Here is a 17660-nt window from a genome sequence, read left to right as displayed (position 1 = left end):
GCTGACGGACGCCATGGACGCGAGCAAAATATCCTGAGAGAGAGACAGAGACAAGCCATGACTCAGTGATGATGGAAATAAGCCTTGCAAAGTTCACCACACCAGGAGGACAAAACGCAACCCTTCTGCCCTTCTTCAGGGGTAGCGGTTTAGGTTATCCAGAGACCTTATGGGAGAAGTAATGACTTTAAAATTCTCTTCCTTTTTTTTTTTTTTTTAAAGCCATTTGAACCAAAATAAGCACAATCTATCTAATGGTTGGATCAACTACCTTAAGGAAAACGCAACGCCCCCTAATTCTACCTATGAAAGAAAAATATTTTACATCAAAACATGGGATCTAAATGTCCCTCTTAGAAATGTGTCTTTTCGTGGCTAAGTGAAAGCTACTCAGAATTCGGCTGAAACTCAAAATTGGGAGACCCTCTGGAAAGTATTCTGGGGTCAGGAAATGGGCAGATAAATGTCAAAGCAAAGACAGCCATGTTTCTTAGCGTGCTCCCTTCATCTCCATCCTGTGCGGGTTAGAGCCTGGATGTTTGTAAAACACCACAGGCGGGTTGGGCGGGGGGCGGTGCACAGGCAAATGGTGCCTAATAAACTGACTTGTTAAGCTCTGGCGTGGGAAGCTGGAACAGAGGAGACAAGAAATAAAAGAGGGTCAAAGGAAGATAAAATTGATCTGGGTTCTAAAGCCCTTCTGCTTACAGTATTACTATTTTAAGAACAAAATTTGAGTGGCATTTATAGACACTTACTGCAATTTGACATAGGGATTTCATGTCTATGGATTCTACTAGTAAATAATTTGCAAGCAAGTGAACTCTCGCTCGCTCGCCTGCTCTCAAAATAAACATTTAAAAATATATTAAAAAAATAATCCTAATGATCTTCAACTTCACCCAAAAATAAGAGGAATCTAAAATAAAATTACTGTAAGATACCATTTTTCATGGATCAGATTAACACAGATGAAAAGTTTCATAATACACTGTGTTGGTGAGGATGTTGGGAAATAAGCACTTTCATATACTACTGGAGAGAAGGAACACTGCAACTCTCATGTTAAGAATGAATCCCTATGTTCTACTGCCGGCTTTGAAATGGAGAAGGGGCCATCTTCCATGGAATGTAGGTGGTTTCTAGAAGGTAGACAAGAAAAGGAAATAGACTCTCCCCTATGGTCTCCAAAAGAAACGTCCCTGATGACACTTTGACGTTAGCCTAGTAAGACCCATGTTTGACTTCTGACCTTCAGAACTGTAAGATAATAAATTTGTATTGTTTAAAAAAAAAAAAAAAAAAAAGAATGAATCCCTAAAACCCCAGGCCTCTCAGCTGATGAGGGAATAGTGAGAAGGGAGGGGGTCACTTGCCTCTGCTAATTTCAGGGGCCTTCCTCTCCTTAGACAGTCTTACAAAATGCTGGATGTAAGGGTCATGCGAGTAGCCAATGTTTACTGCAAACCTGGAAGGGATAAAAAGGAGGCAGGTGAGTAGACGTCAGTAGATTCAGGCTCTCAGGAACCAGGTCAAGGAGGAAAACCATCTACTTCACAAGGCCAACACACTCCCATTTAGCACTCCGTTACAAATGTAAACAGACTCAGCCATCCGCCCAGTGCTCACTTACACTCCTCTCACCCTTCCCACGGCGGCCATGTGTCACCTCTCTTTATTCTGACTGCTAATTCCTTTCCCAGGACCCTGGAGAGCATATCACCTCACCTCATACCTCACCCAGAAGACGTGCAACCGTTTATTCACTCGGCAAACTCACTGGCCAGAACTATTCAGACAACCCTACTCAACCAGAAGTTCTGGGTCCACAGGAAAGGAGATCTAGAATTGTTTTGTAAAACTCGATAATGACTCCCTAAGTATTTCCCCCAGCTCTGTCATTTCACGTCCCTTAAGGAGTAAAAGGAAAAACCAGGAACAAATAAACAGAACAGCTACAACCTAGAAAATGCCGTTGTAGCTTACCCTCTCTGGCATGCACTACAACCTGGAAAATGCTACAGTAACCTAACCTCTCCCCAGGCCACACGACAGGGAATCAAAGTTCTAGTGTTCTAAGCCAGGGATCTGAAACCCCAATGACCACTTAAGGTCTTCTGGCAACCATGAGTGGAACCAGCCTTCGGACAAGGACATGTAATGGAAGAAACCTGGATCCTTAAGGCCGAGCCACTGTGGGCCTGCACCCCGCTCTACCTCTCAACAGACATTTTGAGAGTTTCTAAATGTCTTTATCGCTTAAACCGAACAGAGTCAGGCTTCTGTCACCTGCTACACCCTGAAGCATCCTAAGTGATATCCTGAGTGTATGAGCTCATTTCCGTGTTTCTTGATGAACAAGCTGAGAGGGGAAGGGGTGAGTGACTGTTACCCAGCTAGAGTCTGAGCTCCCAGAGGCAGATATGAGATCTTCTCTTTACGTCCACTGACAAGGCTTACCGCTGCCTTGACTGTGGTCGGTGCTAATCCTGTACAAACCTATCCCCCCCAGTCTCTCTCATGTCCACGTTCACACATCCGCGCGCGCACACACACACACACACACACACACACACACACAAGGAAGCACATACTTTTGGCTTCTCGAGGCAGCAAGTCAGCACGGAAATGCACAAAGTACTCATTAAGGGACACGATTTGCTACGGGCCCCGACTGTCCAAGTTTTACAAGGGTGAACAGGCTCGGCTGTCTAAAACGGTGCTTTTCAAACGATGAATTATGACCCATCCGTATAATAAAATCAGTGTAGTAGTTTGCAAGTCTCCATCTGTGAAAATGCAGTCGAATAGAGTGAAATAGACAATATCAGTATGCATTCCACACTGTAAGAGTTAAGACGGTTTTCTGAAGCTTTGGTTGAAGTGGGTGTTTGGGGTAAAATGCAATGAAAAGTCTGTTCTCCGAACACACAAAATAGACTCTTAAACACAGAGAACAAGGTGGTGGTTGCCAGAGGGGGCGGGGGGATGGACAAAATAGGCAAAGAGGGCTTAGGAGGTACAAACTTCCAGTCATATAAGTAACGCACAAAGATGAAAAGTGGAGTATAGGGAATCCAGTCAATAATACTGTTAAAACAGTACGGTGACAGATGTGACGACACCTAACCGTGGTGAGTGCTGAGTAATATGTAGATTTGTCAAATCACTATGTTGCACGCCTGAAATTAATGTAACATTGTATGTCAACTATACTTCGATAAGTAAAAAAAGAGAGAAGAGGGTGTTCTCCCTGTTGGCGGATTTGAGGAGCACCGGCCTCAAAGGAATCACCTAGTGCCATCTAGTGGTAAAGGCCGTGTCTGCAGTCCAAGAACCACAGACGAGTGATGCGAACATCAAACATGGACGTAAGGGCTGGAGGGGGCCTTGGAACTGACCTGGTCAACCCTGACATCCGATGCCAGAATCCTTCAACAACACCAAGCCACTGCCTGACTACGCACCACAAAGAAGGCACTCACTCCAATGCCCAGCAGCCCTACCTGCTGAAAAGCTGATCGAGTTGCCCCCCTCCACAAGCTCTGCGTTGGACTTACTACCGCCCTCCTCTGGATGACAACGAGCCGTTTCCCCTCCTCTCAACCGTATCCTCGGTCAAGTTAATACTATTGATTCCATCAAGCCATCTTTGGTGAGTGTCTGCTAAGTGCCAGCCATTGGGGACACACTAGTGAACCAGACACAAAGATAAGGAAGGGCTTGTGACAGATGAAGGACAACAGCATGGAGGACGGACGGACCTACGTTAGAGAATGTGAGAGGGAAAGCCTCTCTGAAAAGGGAATGGGCTGAGTTGGGTGCTTACAGAACTGGAGAAAGCTGTGCAAAAGGCGTTCTAGACAGGAGGAAGAGCAGACGGAAATGCTCTGGACAGGAACCGCCTTGGAATGTTCCAGGAACAGAAAGTCGGTAGGGAGGCTGGAGAACAGCGGAGAAACAGGAGAAACTAGAGAGGCGGGTGGTGGGAGCCAGGGAGAGACCTCTGCAGCCACGTGCAGCGGCCCCAAACCACGGGGAGGTGCACAAACGTAACAGGTGGGGACAGAACACAAACGTATCCGGTCACGAGTCCTTACGACTCCCACTTTCTAATGTCTCCAACATGCGTCTCCTTCTGGTCTCCAGATCTAGAAGACTGCCAGTGGGTTCTGGGAGGAAAAGGATGTCACTGATCTGCCCTTCAGAGTGGCTAACACGAGAAGATTTACAGAGCACTGCTAAGAAGAGCACGGGTCAAAGAACTAGCGGGCACTGCTGATGGGGAGTTCCAAAGGGAGATGGGCAACCCGTTTCAGAGCTTAGAATTCTGTCACCCCTGGGAGCCCAGCTGAACATGGTGGATCCACACAAGGAAACACTAACCGGTCATCTCAGATATGAGCTAGAAGGATCAGCCATGCCAAGACGTTCAAGACACCGTGAAGGGAAAAATGTTAGGCCAAAAACCGATGTAGCCAATGTGCCCGTGAACACATGTATGTGCGTATGTGCGTATCTGCAGACAAGTACTAGGGAACTGGCGATTTCTGGTGTGTGTGTGTGTGTGTGTGTGTGTGTGTGTGTGTGTGTTTTAATTTATCTCTATGTTTTAAACTTTTTCTCCATGAACTATATGCCATATTTCATCTAAGACATTATCAATTATAAGACTGAAAAAAGAAAGAAGAAACACTGCCAGTTAGTTAGCTTAATGTTTTTCTTATTGCTTACAATTTTAATTATGTGCTTGTTGGAAAAAGCCCGTTTACTTGTTTGTTTAATTAGTTTTCAAGTAGGTTCTGTGTGCAACGTGGGGCCTGAACTCACAACCACATCCAGAGCTGCATGCTCTGTTGACTGAGCCACCAGACGCTCCTGCAAAAGCCCTTTTGTGCTTATTTAAACGGATTAAAAGGAAATGGATGAATGCAGTAAGAGGGTTAAGTCTTCCCTTCTGGGGTATCTGTGAGTTTCCACACAATATTGACCTTCGGGCCGCCAAGGGCATTGGCAAGGCTGCATCCCCAAAAGATCACCATCATCCTCTCCAACATTTCCTTCCACGCTACCGACCGTCCAGGTGCAGGTTTTGTTACTGAGCCTTTCTTGATCTCATCAGGAGGTATCCATGGATGGTTCTCCAACAGCATCAGGATTTGTGCTCCTTCTGCAAATGGCCCTTAAAAGGCACGTGGGCAGAAGCACCCAAGAGCTGACGGTGTAGTCATCCGGCCCTGCCGCAAGCAACAATGACCACATCCACTCGCACAGGTAATGACAACTCTAACACGACTTGGCAGTGACTGCAGGACACATCGAGAATAAATCACAGCTGATGGCAAAGACGTAAGAACGTGTGTCACAGCATGGATCAAATACAGTGTTGCCTTCACCACATGAGCAACAGTGAGCTTAGATATCATAAGCAAACGTAAAAGGCAAATATTAAGCGATGAAAAGTACCTGTGACATCACATAGTAACATCCTTAAAACATAAAGAACTTACGAATCAGTAAGGAAAAAAATCCTAATATCCCCGAAGAAAGGCCAAAAATGGGCAGATCACCAAAGAGCCAAGTGATCACTGAATATACAAAATAAAGAAACCAAAAAATGCAAAATGAAAGCAGAAACAGCAAGCAGTAAATCTGCTATCAAATCAGCAACAAAAGCGTTTAATAGAACGTGGCTTTGGTGAGGATGAGAAAGAGGGCAGCTGAGCCACCAGAACTGTAAACTGTCACTGCCATGCCACGAGGCACTTCGGCTGCTGGTACTCAAAGCTGAAGAGTTATATTTACGCGATGCCCAAACAATCCCACTTCTAGGATTTTACCCTAAGGAAATAGTCAAGAATGAACACAAAAAGGTTTCGGTAAGAACACTGAACCTGGGGTCACGGTATCAGGTGAACAAAGCAAGCTACAAAATTCTATGTACAGAATGTTCCCAATTCTGTTAGATGAATGCGTACATTCACGTACACGTGAATATACATACATGTACAGTATACATATCAAGACTTCCCAGAGTAGGCACCAAAAGGTGAACAGTGGTCGCCTCTACACTGACGCTGTGCACCTAGCGCTGCTGTCTGTCTGCCCCCACCACAGTCCTCTGTTGCCCAAACCCAGAAAATATCCCCTCTCTTTGTGTATCCTGACTTTGTTTAAAACCCAAAGAATCAAAAATCTCAGATTTGGGAAGACCTATTTCGCAGTCTTCGGTCAATCCCTCTTGCTTTTGAAATTTTCATGACATTCACGTACCACCTGTTCAGTGTAACATTTCTTTAAATCAACTCGCTTTTTTTTAGTACTCGGATCTGACGTGCTACCTGGGATTTTCTTCTAACACACGCTATAATAAATACCTACCTATTAAAATTTCAAACACCTGTGTGCCACCTAAAGTCATTTCACATTCCTTCCGTGGGAAACACTGATCTGGGCCGACCGCCTACTCACTCGAGAGCATTTGCTGACTCTGCCCTATAGGCATGAGTACCACCTGCAACAGGAAAGGGGTGACATGCTCACCGCCAGGGATTTCTTCACCTGAAGGAAAGGGCAGGGGCCCTCCGCGCTCTCCCAGCCAGTGAGGATCAAGGCCAGGTTCATTTTACTTCTATCAACCCTCCTGAGAGCTGACTACAATGCCAGGCATCATTGCAAATGCTTGACCGATAGGAACGGAACGCCTACAACCCTCATAATGACCCCCCGTGGAAGGCACTGCTTTACATACTGAGGTGAAGGTCGGTCCCTCAAGCTGCGGAACCTTGTAGAAAATTTCATTCTATTGCTTTTCAAACCTATTTACCCACCTGGATTTGGATCCCTCCCCGACACTTCAGTTGCTCAAATGATATCTGTGTGTGTGTGTATGTGTGTGTGTTTACGTGTGCGTGTGTGTGTATATGTGTACACACATATGTATATACATTAAACATATATGTATGTAACGTATGCACGCATACACATACATACAACGTACTTAAATGCAATTGCAAAAATCAATCCGATACTCTTAGCATCAATTTTTAAGTTTGAAATCGGAACTACCTACTGCATACTAGCCTAAGATACTGCTCTACCTCTTATTGTTAATTTTATTGTTCTTTTTTTTAGTCTCATTTTTTTTTGTTTCTATTTCTTGGTAGTTTTATTCTTGGTTATAAATGGAAGGCAGGAAGCAAAGTCTTAAGGGCAACAGACTTTGTACCTAAACAGACTTTCAGTTTGTTTCCTTTCTTGTGAGCTCTGTTGCTTTCTTAAGTAGATCCATAGGCCTCTGTGCCCCCACCTATAAAATGAAGTCTCTTCCAGGGCAGGCCACACAAACCTTCTCTGTAACTCTTGGTAGAGCCCTAGAAATACTGCTACTATTCATCGGCCATTACTGGGGTCTCCTGCCCTCTGCCAGTTTTCAAGGCGCACAGATGAAAAAGTACCCAGAGTTTCAGGACACTGGCCGACGTAACAGACCTCCCCCGCTCCTCGACATCACCCCAGTGTCAGAGGTGGATGGGGGCTCCACACCTCCCTGCAGGTTTCCCAGCCCTTGGTAGCCTCACAGCATGTGGTACCACAGCAGGGTCTCCCCAACACCTGGAACGTTGATGCCTTCTGGCCCACTGGAGAAAGTCCAGTGACCCCGTTAGCCCAGGGCTTGATGTGGCCACCACTGCTCCTGGAGAGACCATGAGGACGTCAGGAATGGAGCTGTGGACAGGAGCTGGGATAGAGTTAAGGGAAAATGAAGCCATCTGAGCCATCAGATTGGGGTACGTGGTGCCCCTCGTATCAATCTTAAACACAGGTGCCAGGGTTGGTAAGGCCTGGCACAGATGAGGTCCCCAGGACCCAGGTGGGTAGCAGGTAACCCAGATGGGACCAGGGCCCTTCAGGAGCGAAGGACTGCGGTTTTCAAGCCTCCCGTCACTCTGTTCCCCTGTGTTTTCAGGGCCAATTTCTTGGCCCCTAAGTAACCTGCATCCTTCCTCGTACCTGCCTCTTTCCTATCAGAGGGAGAATGGGCTGGTAAAGCTAGAAGTCCTGGTGGTGACGGTTAACCCTTCTGGGTTTCTATAATCCTTTCCTGAACTTTTCCAGATCCCTCGGGCCAGGAGGCGAACTAGTGACTCAGAGTACTCAAGCCTACTTTGCCAGCAGGGCGCATCATCCCCATTGTGCAGGAGAGGCTCAGGGAAGGAACGTCACTTTCAGGGGCCCAGGTTCCAGATTTTCTGATTCTCTCTTTATCACCCCCCTGATTGGATCCACCCACTACGTTCACAGAGCTGCCTTGCTAACAACCCTCCCCACTTTAGAGAGCAGCTGAGGCCTGGAGGGAAGTGACTTGCCCAGGGTCACATGGCTTGCAAAGAGATTGAGACCCAAACGGATGGACAGGGATGTCTTATCAGCTGCCTGTCTACCCAGGTAGCTGAAGAAGGGGCGGGGACTGTGGATGAGGCGCTGGGTCCTTGCTGGGCTCCCTGTGTGGTATGAAGAAAGCTCTGCTGTGGCCAGGACAGCCATCCCTAATAACCGTGCCCTAGCTTGAGGTCGCCCACTAAGGTGGGCATCAGAAACCCACGTGTAAGCCCCCACTTGATAGGGCCTAACGGGTCTCTTCTGTGGGGGGAGGATCTGCTGGGAAACAGAGAAAGGGGTTGAGAGGCAGCAGCACCGCAGCGAAGGCTGGGGACCAGGAGAGACAGCTCATGCCTCCAGATCTGCCTTCAGCAAGCCCCTCTCTCCTGCTCTGTGCCTCAGTTTCCTCACCTGTAAAACAGGGTTGAGTTCTAAGCTTTTTCCTCACAAAAGATCCCCTGATTTTGCTCCCTCGAGCTTGCAGTTTGAAAGATGTCATGTCACTGCTGTGTAAGTGTCATGTCAGTTTCGGTTCCCCACCAGCCATACTGATACTGACAGTAAGGTGGCGTGTTGTTGTGGTTGACTAGAAAAGACAAATCCTGAGTAACCGTGGCAAGGGCCTTGAGCGGCTCAGACCCTGCCAGCTCTGCGAAGGAGCTGGAAAAGAGTAGGCTCACAGCCCACATCAGCATGGGGGCTCCCACCCACCAAGGCCTGTTCCTGTGGTCTAGGGTATTTGGAGGCATTCCCCGGCTCCTGCTATGGGCCAATCTCACAAGGTAACTGAGGGGGAAGCTCAAGGGCAGGTCATTTCAGCAGACCCAGCATTCAGGTGGCCATCAGAGTCTGAGAGGTACCAGAAAATAAAGCCATTTTATTATTTTTTATCTGCCATCGTGGCCTGGGGAGAAGGGTACGACTGGAAGGGAGGGAGGTGATGCTGCGGCCCCAGCTGAGGCCCTCGGGTCCTCTACTTGGCCTGGACGGTCTCCTCCAGACTCTCCAAGCGCTTCTGTAGCTCCTGCACTGTGGCCTGGAGCTTCTTCATTTCCTCCTCCAGCCGGTGTATGGCGTCCTGGGGGACCCATCGTTGCGTGAGTCCCAGCTCCATCCCGGGCTCCCCTGACCCTGGCAGCCCCCCACCCCCCTACCAAGAGCCCCAGGGCCTGGCCCTTCTGTCTCTCAGCTGGTTGCTGCCCAGACAGCTGCAGGCCAATAAGCTTGAAACCTGTTTTCTGAGGCCTCAGGATTACCCACTCCCGGCCCCCAAAGGATCCCCAACGTTGGCGTGTGAGGCGGCCCAAACACCAGCCACCTTCCACGGGGACAATGACTCCATCCATCAGTAGCAGCCCCTGCCCTATAGGTCTTCTCGTCCTGCCTCCCAGGTTCCTGTCCACTTCTCACCGAGCTGGGGGTACCACCGGCCTCTGGTGCTGCCTTTCTGCGCCCCGTGTCCAGGCCCCGGTTGACCCTCAGCTCTCGGCTCTTTGGGGGCACATAGCCATCCTTGAGGGAAATGAGGAGGGGCCCGGCATCCTGGCCCTTCAGCCACTCCTCAGCCGTGAGGGCAGCGTCAGGCCCCGCGGTGGGTGGGTAAAGGTCCTCCTGGAACAGGTCCGACTGTGGGCAAGGCCAAGACTGGGTAAGCGAGTGCTTGGGCCACACCACCACCACCCAGCAAGTGTGTGAGGTCAGTGCCTGGCCCGCAGCCCAGGAAGGGACATGGGAGCATCACCTTTCTAGGCACTGTCATGGCAATGGGCTCACACCTCCGCTCGTGCAGCTTGTAGAATCTGTGGAAACAAGAAGGTGAGCAGCGCCTGCGGCATGGGGGCGGCTGGAATCCAAGGTCGGCACGGGGTCAGCACAGCCCAGGGAGCATGCTCGGGGCAGGGGCAGGGGTCAGTCACCTGGCAATCTCACACTTGTTCACCTCCAGGCCGCGTTTGGGCATGTAGCCCATGCCCCGCTGGGACTCCTTGGAACTGAACATGGAGAGATAGTGCAGATATGGGGCCTCGGAAGTGATCTCGAAGTACCGGATGGAGCTGTCACCCTGCAGGTGGCGCGTGCAAACCCCGGGATCAGCACCGACAGATCCCTCTTGCCTGGTCCTCTCCAAGCCCCCCGCCCCCGCCCCCGCCCCCCCTCCTCCCTCCACAAGCTGCTGCCCGACTGGGACACCTTGCCACAGAGGTAGACTATGTTGGTGTCGGGGTCAAAGAAGGGCAGCAGGACGCCACTGCTCGTGTCCAGTTCCTGCAGGGACAGTGGTTCCTCCAGGTGCTTCTGTAGAGATGGGTGAGACAGGGAACAATGAGCTGGGCCAAGTCAGGCCTGTGAAGCCCACCGGGCAGAGACTCGGGGAAGGCCCTCACAGAACAAGCAGCGGAACCCCCCATCCCACAGAGGGTAAACTGAGGCCCATGGCTGTGTGGGATCATGCAAGTGGCAGGGCCAGGACTAAGCCTCCAGTCCTGCCTGATCGCCGCTCCCCACCTGGCACTCACCGTGTCCCACAGCGCCACCTGCCGCTCACTCATGCGGCTGAAGCCTGTGGTCAGGATCTTCCCATCAGATACAAACACGGCGCGCACAGGCCGGGTCCCCTCATGGGGACGGTCCTTCTCCTGGAAGGAAAGGGAGGTGGTCAGTCAGTACCCGCACACTCATCCTAACGACCAGACTCCAGCTGAGAGCAAGGCAGGGCAGCATCTAGGGACCCGGCTGGTGGTGTGTACAAGGGTAAATGTCCTAGGGTCAAGGGGCACGATACATGGCAACTCACAGCTACAACAGTGCCTTTGCGGGGCTCGATGATGCGCACGCGCTTGTCGCGGCAGGAGGTGCAAATGAGCGCGCCATCTCGGCTCCAGTCCACACTGTAGATTGTGTCCGGGTGCACGTCCGAGCCGAGCGTCAGCACAGCCGCCCCGGTGCCCACGTCCCACACCAGGATCACGTTGTCGCAACCTGGGTGATATCCCCACTGTCAGAAGCCACGAGCCTCGCTGTCACGCGACCAGCCCGCCCCTCCTCTTCCCCCAGGCACCTGCACTGAGCAGCACATTCTGGGCTGTGGGGTGCCAGGCCACGATGCCCACGCGCTTGGTGTGGCCCTCCAGGGTGACGACAGGCTCCCTCAGGGGCAGCGTCAGGCCCCCATCAGGGATCTCCCACACCTGCAGAGAGGGGGCAAGTGAGACTTGGGGGCTCCAAATATCACATCTGGTGCTGGAGCTCTCCCGGCCCCCGTGTCCCCCCCATCACTCACCATGACTGTGCAATCCTCAGAGCCACTGGCAATGACATTATCATTGTGTGGGCACCAGGCGATGTCCAGCACCGGGGCTGTGTGGCCACAGACCATGGGCGCGTTCTTGTCCACACGTCCAGTCTAGAGAGCACAGCAGGATTCTGAGGGAGGTGTTTTTGCTCCCCAAACCTGATCCAACCTCCCCAGACCCTTTCAGAGAGGCACAGAGGAAGGCAGTGGGGTCCCCGTCCAGGCAGCTCAGAAGGGCTGGCCACAAGTAGTGCAGGAAGGGGATGCCACACCGGGCCCTGGTCCTGCCTTAGTGTTAGACCCTGGCCAAGGTCCTGACATCTCACCTATGCCCTGGGGCTGGCCCCCGCCCCCTTCCCTGAGTGAAGCTTCCAGGGGATGACAGGCCAAGGCTCTAGGGAGGGGAGGTTGCATTAAGATTAGGGTTCCCCAAGGAAGTGTGGGGATGGGGATGGAGATGAGTCCTTCCAAAAGGACAAGGACCAGGAAAGGCCATCATAATTGGCCCCAGGCAGGAGCAGAGGTTTGGAAATGGCCGCTTCCGGGGACGGCTGCTGCCTCGGCAGGGCTTCCTGTGTGAAGAGCGCACCCAGCTCTCACCCCACAACCACTTCCTCTTCTCTCTGCTTCCATCGGCCCTTTTAAGGTAACATCTTAGGGCCGATCTCCCCTTCCTGTCTCACCCCCCAAGGGCACAGGAGTGTGCTGGGGGTGGGGGTCAGCAGAGCGGATGGGGGTGGCTGTGAGCAGGACCAGAGGAAAGGCAGGTTTGGGGGAGGAGAGAGGGCCTCTTACACCCTCCCTGCCTGCAGCAGGGGGGGCCAGGGCTCAGGCAGGCCCAGGCCCAGAGCCACCCCTACCCTGAGAGCACCGCTGGGTCTCCCCTCTCCCCACGGAGCCCTCTCTGTGCTCCACAGGGGCATCAGGCTTGGGAGACCAGGCCCTGGGTCTGCAGGACTCGCCGTGTGACCTTTCTGGTGTCATCTGAGCTCCAGTTTCCATGCGACCACTACATGTAGGAGCTGGAGTAGGCGTAAGGCTCATGTGGCCCAGCTCAGTTTTACAGATGACAACGCTGCAGCCCGGGGAGGCTCAGCAACAGCCATCAGGACCCCCAAGGGGCCAGAGGCCCCCTCAAGTGGAACACTGCTGCTCCAGGGGCTCACCTTGCCCAGGGGTAGCACCAGGAAGGCCCCTCCCCCGCTGGCCTCACAGATCAGGGCAACGAACTTGGGGTTGACAGCACAAAAGCCACTGTCCCAGGTGGTCTGTGAGACGCGCACGTCCTCATAGCACTGGTCGGCCTTGGCTGGCTGTCCAAACACGTGGCGGAACTTGCTGGAGCGGACCACCTGCCGGCTCATCCTGGGGGGCGGGGAACGTGGGGTTTGAGGGCTTTGAAGGGAGCTTCAGGTCGACTCTGACCTTAGAGTGTCCTCTGTGCCCCCCAGAACACCCCTCCGCCTGGCCTTTAAGGTCTCAGCTAATTCATCTCCCTGGGCTCCCTGCCCCCTCCACCGTAACTGCCATCCTGTTGCCCTCATGCTCGCCTTCCTCACCCCTTCTCACCCCCCCCCCCCCCCCCCCCCCCCCCCCCCCCCGCCTAACCTGCAAGGCCAACCTTCTCTACCCACACCAGGCCTCATGTCTGTACCCTCAGCCTCTAGGGCAGAGCCTGGTATGGGGTAGCACCAAGTGCCGATTTGTCGACCGCTGGTGGACACAGCCCTTCCTCTCTGAGGCCTCACTCCCACACTCTGGGGGCTTCAGTGTAGACAGCCTGGAGGGTGGGTTCGCTCAGTCACAGCAGCCAGGCCTCACATCCTTCACACCTACATGGGGAGCTTCCTGAAGGCAGGGACAGGGCTGGCCCCCCATCGCCTGCTGGCACGGGGCTCCACAGACACAGGGAAGCAGCGTGCGGGCCTGCCTGGGAGGCAGGTCCTTGGGGTCAAGACAGCTTCCCCAACAGGTCTCTGGACACCAGAAACAGGCAGATGGCTTGGGTCCTACTATCTCCTTCCCACACCGCTGCTTCTAGAGTCTGCCTAAGCAGGTGCCCTTAAATACCGTCTCCACCTGCACTGAAACTATCCACAGGGAGAGGCGGCGCTGACTTCTCTGAGGTCCAGTGAGGACGGTTCCCCCCACAGTGGCTGGGCGGAGAGTGAGTAAAGCCAAGGGGACTGCCTCTGGCTCCCCAGGTTCCAGACCCCATCCTGACGCCCACCTGCATCACCTTCCTGCTGAGCCGCGGGGCCATGCTGCCCGCTCAGAGGGCGCCCTGCCAGGCTTCCACTCCACCCGCCCAGCTTCACCCCTTCTCACCCAGGCACCCCCCCCCTCCCCCCGCCCCGGCCTGGCCTGGGAGGTTCCAGGAGGCTCCAGGGCCACCTGCCCAAAGAGCAGGTGAGGAGCATTGTGAGAAGGAGCAGTCTGGAAACAGGGGGATCAGTCCCAGGAGAGAGACCTGGGCTTGGGGAGAGGGGAGCCCCAAAACCGAGGCTGGGGGACAGGAAGCCGTCGCCCCACCCTGCCTCCTCCCCCACCGCAGGTACCAGGCCCAGAAACCGCGGAAAGGGGAACTTGGTCTTTTCTTGTTTTGCTCTCAACCCCTTCCTGTCTCCAGGCTCAGGGCAGCTGCTCGGCGCACCCCACCCTGTCCCCACCCCCACCCCCGATGCCCGTTCCGGGGAGCGTCAGGCCTCCGGCTCCCCCACCTCCATCTTGGCTGCGGTGGTCCCTCACCCTGGCCTGCTCACAGCGCCCTGGGACACGCGGATGGGCCCTCCCACGCACGCCCACCCCCGGGGCCAGTCCCCTCCACGGCGGCGCGGACGGTGGGCTCTCTCCCACCCCCGGGCGGCGCGCGACAGCCCGGCCGCCCCCACAGCCGGCTTCCGCCAAGCTCACGCCGGCCCCACAGGTGGCCCGGGGCAGGGATGCCTAGTCCCTTGCCCGGGGACCCAGGCTTACCTGCCGCTGAGAGATGAGTGACCCCCCCCCAAATGGAGGAGGGAGAGGAGGAGGAGGAAGAGGAGGAGGAGGAGGAAGGAGCCGGCGGAGCCAGAGACTGCCCGCTGAGGATGCTCTTGTCAAGACAATGAATGAGAAGCGGCGGCTGCCCGCCTCCTTCGGGGTGGCAGCGCCCCTTTGGGCGGAGCTCTTAAAGGGGATAGCCCTTCTCCGGGAGGAGGCACCGCCCCCCCCCGCCCCCCGCCCGCGGCCGCCCTCCCTCCGCCCAGCTCGGCCTCGCCTGCCAATTCCGAACCCAAACAGATGCTGCCGGCCAGTCGCTGACAATCTCCTGGGCGCTTTTGTAATGTCAAAATGCAAAAATACCCTGTTCCTTCTTCCCTCCCTCAGTCCGCTCCCAGCCCACTCACCATCCTGTCCCTGGCGTTCGTAGAAGCGCCCATCAGCCCCCCCCCCCCCGCCCACCCCCAGCTAAGGCTGAGCTGCCTTCCGCAACCCCACCCCCACCCCCGCCCCCGCCAGACAAGGAATGGAGGGGGAGGGGCTCGTCCAGGCTCCTGCACTTACAAACGGTGGCCTCGGGAGGGTCACCACCTCTCCCATCTCGTGTCTTCGTCCGGGAGCGCCTCCGCCCCGCCTGCCTCGCGGAGAACGAATGAGATACTCTGGCATCACGGAGGCTTCTTCGTGCCCGGGTTGCAGAGGTGAATGAGTCAGGGAGGGTCAGGTTCCTGGCCCGCAGAGAGCTCTCAGCCTGTTGGAGGGAGGGGAGCGAACGAACGACGGCTCCAAGGATGCTAAGCAGAGGAAGAAGCCCGACGTCCTGCTCAAGAGGAAGGGGGAGTCCACTGTCATCCTTGGACTCAGAGAAGGGATCGTGGAGGCTGCAGAGGGTACGAGAGGCCTTCCCCAGAGTCAGACTGCTCTCTGACTCGGGCTCCTGGCTGCCCCTGCTGAGTGATCCCGGGCAGGCTTATTTCACTTCCCTCAGCCCCAGTTTCTCCCCTCTGTAAGACTCCTACCCAGCTCAAGAGGTTACGGGGAAAGCAAAGCCTTACGCGCTTCGTCCGGAGAGATACAGGTGCTTAAGAAGCGTGGGCTCTTATCATTTTTTACTGTTTTCAGGGCACCGGGCTGGGCCTGAGAAGGTGGGAGGGGGCCAAGAGGCACGACTGGAGGAGGCCTTGTGGGCTGAGGGGCAGCCGACCAAAGGCCCAGCGATGTGATTCCTCGAGGGACGGGTTCAAATCCCACCTCCACCACGGACCGGCGGCACGACCTCGGGCATGAGGTCTGACCTCTGACAACCTCAGTTTTTCCGTCTGCAACTGGGGGACAAATACCGTGTGACCTGCACTCTTCACAAAGGTGTAAGGCTCCAATGAGACAAAACTCGTAAAGGTGGTCTACACATTATTAAATTGTAGAAACCTATGGGTGGTGTTGTACCTGAGAGCCTGCCACTGGACTGGCCTGGACCGGACTGGACGGGGATGCTCGGGGACTGCGACGGGTCGTCTCCACCCGAAGTGATGAGAATAACAGCCAGCATTTACTGTGCGCCTGCTGTGTGCCGGGCGCTGTCTCAACACTATAAATATGTTACATCCTTAGCATGGGAAATCCATCCATCCATCCTTAGGAAATCGTTTCATCCCTATAACACAGATACCACCTCCCTTTTACGGAGGACCCAGGCACACTTTGCCTTCGGCCCTGGAGTGCCCCACTTCCCGGCAGGAGACAAGTGGACTGGCCAGAGGCCTGAAAACCATGCCCCCCGGAAGCGAGAGCCTGACAGGCCTACAGGGGGACAGGCTGGGAATCGCAGACGCCGCTTGCACATCCCAGCAGGTGTGCGGCGTGTGGTGGGACGGACAGGTATGGGGCTGCCGCAGACGACAGACGTGAGGCCAGTGGCACCAGCTACGGGGAAGCAGGTGTCCGGGGAACACAAGCCCGAGAGGCAGTCCAGTGGTGGGTGGTGAAGGCCCTGCCGCGAGGCTCCTCGTGTACCTAAGGAGGGGCAGACGGCTCCCTGAGAGGGGCGTTGGGACAGTGTGCCTGTGGCGTGCTTCTGGCCCAGCCTCTTAGCGTCCTTTTCCTTCGGGGAACCAACCTTTCCACACTGGCAGTCTCTAAACTTCAAGAGGGGGTCCAAGGTGGGCACAGGGCCACAGCTCCCCAGTCAAAGCAATCTTTTCTGATTGGTTCAGGGAGGGCCGCTGGATTCGAGGCCTTGCGATCAGAAGCAGACGCATTGGAGCTGCTGGCAAAAAGAGCCCACTTTCCACTGGGGGTCAGTAAGCCGATAGGCTATAAGCCTGGCACTAGTAGTGACCATCTTGTCACCGTATAGGAAAAGCTGGCCAGAATCAGCCCACACAGACACCTCCAGAAGCAAGATACGAAGACTAACATGTTCTTGGCATCATTTGAGTACCTGGATCGAGCTGTGCCTGAACCCCTTAACCTTTCTGTCACGTAAGGCATAGGTTCCTTTGTCCACATAAGCCAGTAAGTCTGAGTCGGATTTCTGACACTTACCACGGAAAGAGGTCCTGATGGGTACAACCACTCTGAGAGAGACAGGACGGCCCTAAAGAGACTGTAGAGCACGATGGAGTCAGACAGACCTGGAGAACCGTAGCTTTGCATGTCCTGCTGCCCAGGCAGAGTGATAGTTCCTAACCGGTAGAAGGTACACAGCACTGCTCACTTTCTAGAATACGCACCCATCACCCAGCTTTAACAATTATTAACAGGTACCCAGTATTGATTCATTTCTTCTTCCACATTATTGTCTTGTCTATTAAACAAATAGACATATTTGTCTATTAAAACAAATCCAAGACGTCATAGCATTTCAATACTTAAATAAAAACTTAAGTATTCGGGGGTGCCCGGGTGGCTCAGTCGGTTGAGCGTCCAACTTCGGCTCAGGTCATGATCTTGTGGTTCGTGGGTTCGAGCCCCGCGTCGGGCTCTGTGCTGACAGCTCGGAGCCTGG

At 54.0% G+C, this 17660-nt stretch overlaps 1 protein-coding gene across 3 annotated transcripts; it reads right to left on the bottom strand.

The window, feature by feature from the left end:
- Positions 1-9239: 9239 nt before the first annotated feature.
- Positions 9240-15286, bottom strand: CORO1A (coronin 1A). Of its 3 annotated transcripts, none has more exons than XM_042922155.1 (11): positions 15218-15286; positions 12841-13039; positions 11663-11785; positions 11441-11570; positions 11177-11361; positions 10899-11018; positions 10573-10677; positions 10299-10444; positions 10124-10181; positions 9793-10008; positions 9240-9460 (listed from the first exon to the last, which is right to left on the bottom strand). In XM_042922155.1, the coding sequence occupies exons 2-11, from the start codon at positions 13036-13038 to the stop codon at positions 9356-9358; spliced, it is 1386 nt and encodes a 461-aa protein (XP_042778089.1). In that variant the 5' UTR covers position 13039; positions 15218-15286; the 3' UTR covers positions 9240-9355. The 3 variants fall into 3 exon arrangements, with proteins under 3 accessions (XP_042778089.1, XP_042778088.1, XP_042778091.1); XM_042922154.1 differs by lacking the exon at positions 15218-15286 and adding an exon at positions 14651-14819; XM_042922157.1 differs by lacking the exon at positions 15218-15286 and adding an exon at positions 14651-14818 and having other exon boundaries at positions 9814-10008.
- Between the last annotated feature and the right edge of the window lie 2374 nt (positions 15287-17660).

This window comes from Panthera leo, chromosome E3 (assembly GCF_018350215.1).
Source record: "Panthera leo isolate Ple1 chromosome E3, P.leo_Ple1_pat1.1, whole genome shotgun sequence".
NCBI classification, from domain to species: domain Eukaryota; kingdom Metazoa; phylum Chordata; class Mammalia; order Carnivora; family Felidae; genus Panthera; species Panthera leo.
This window is presented reverse-complemented; position numbering and strand designations above follow the sequence as displayed.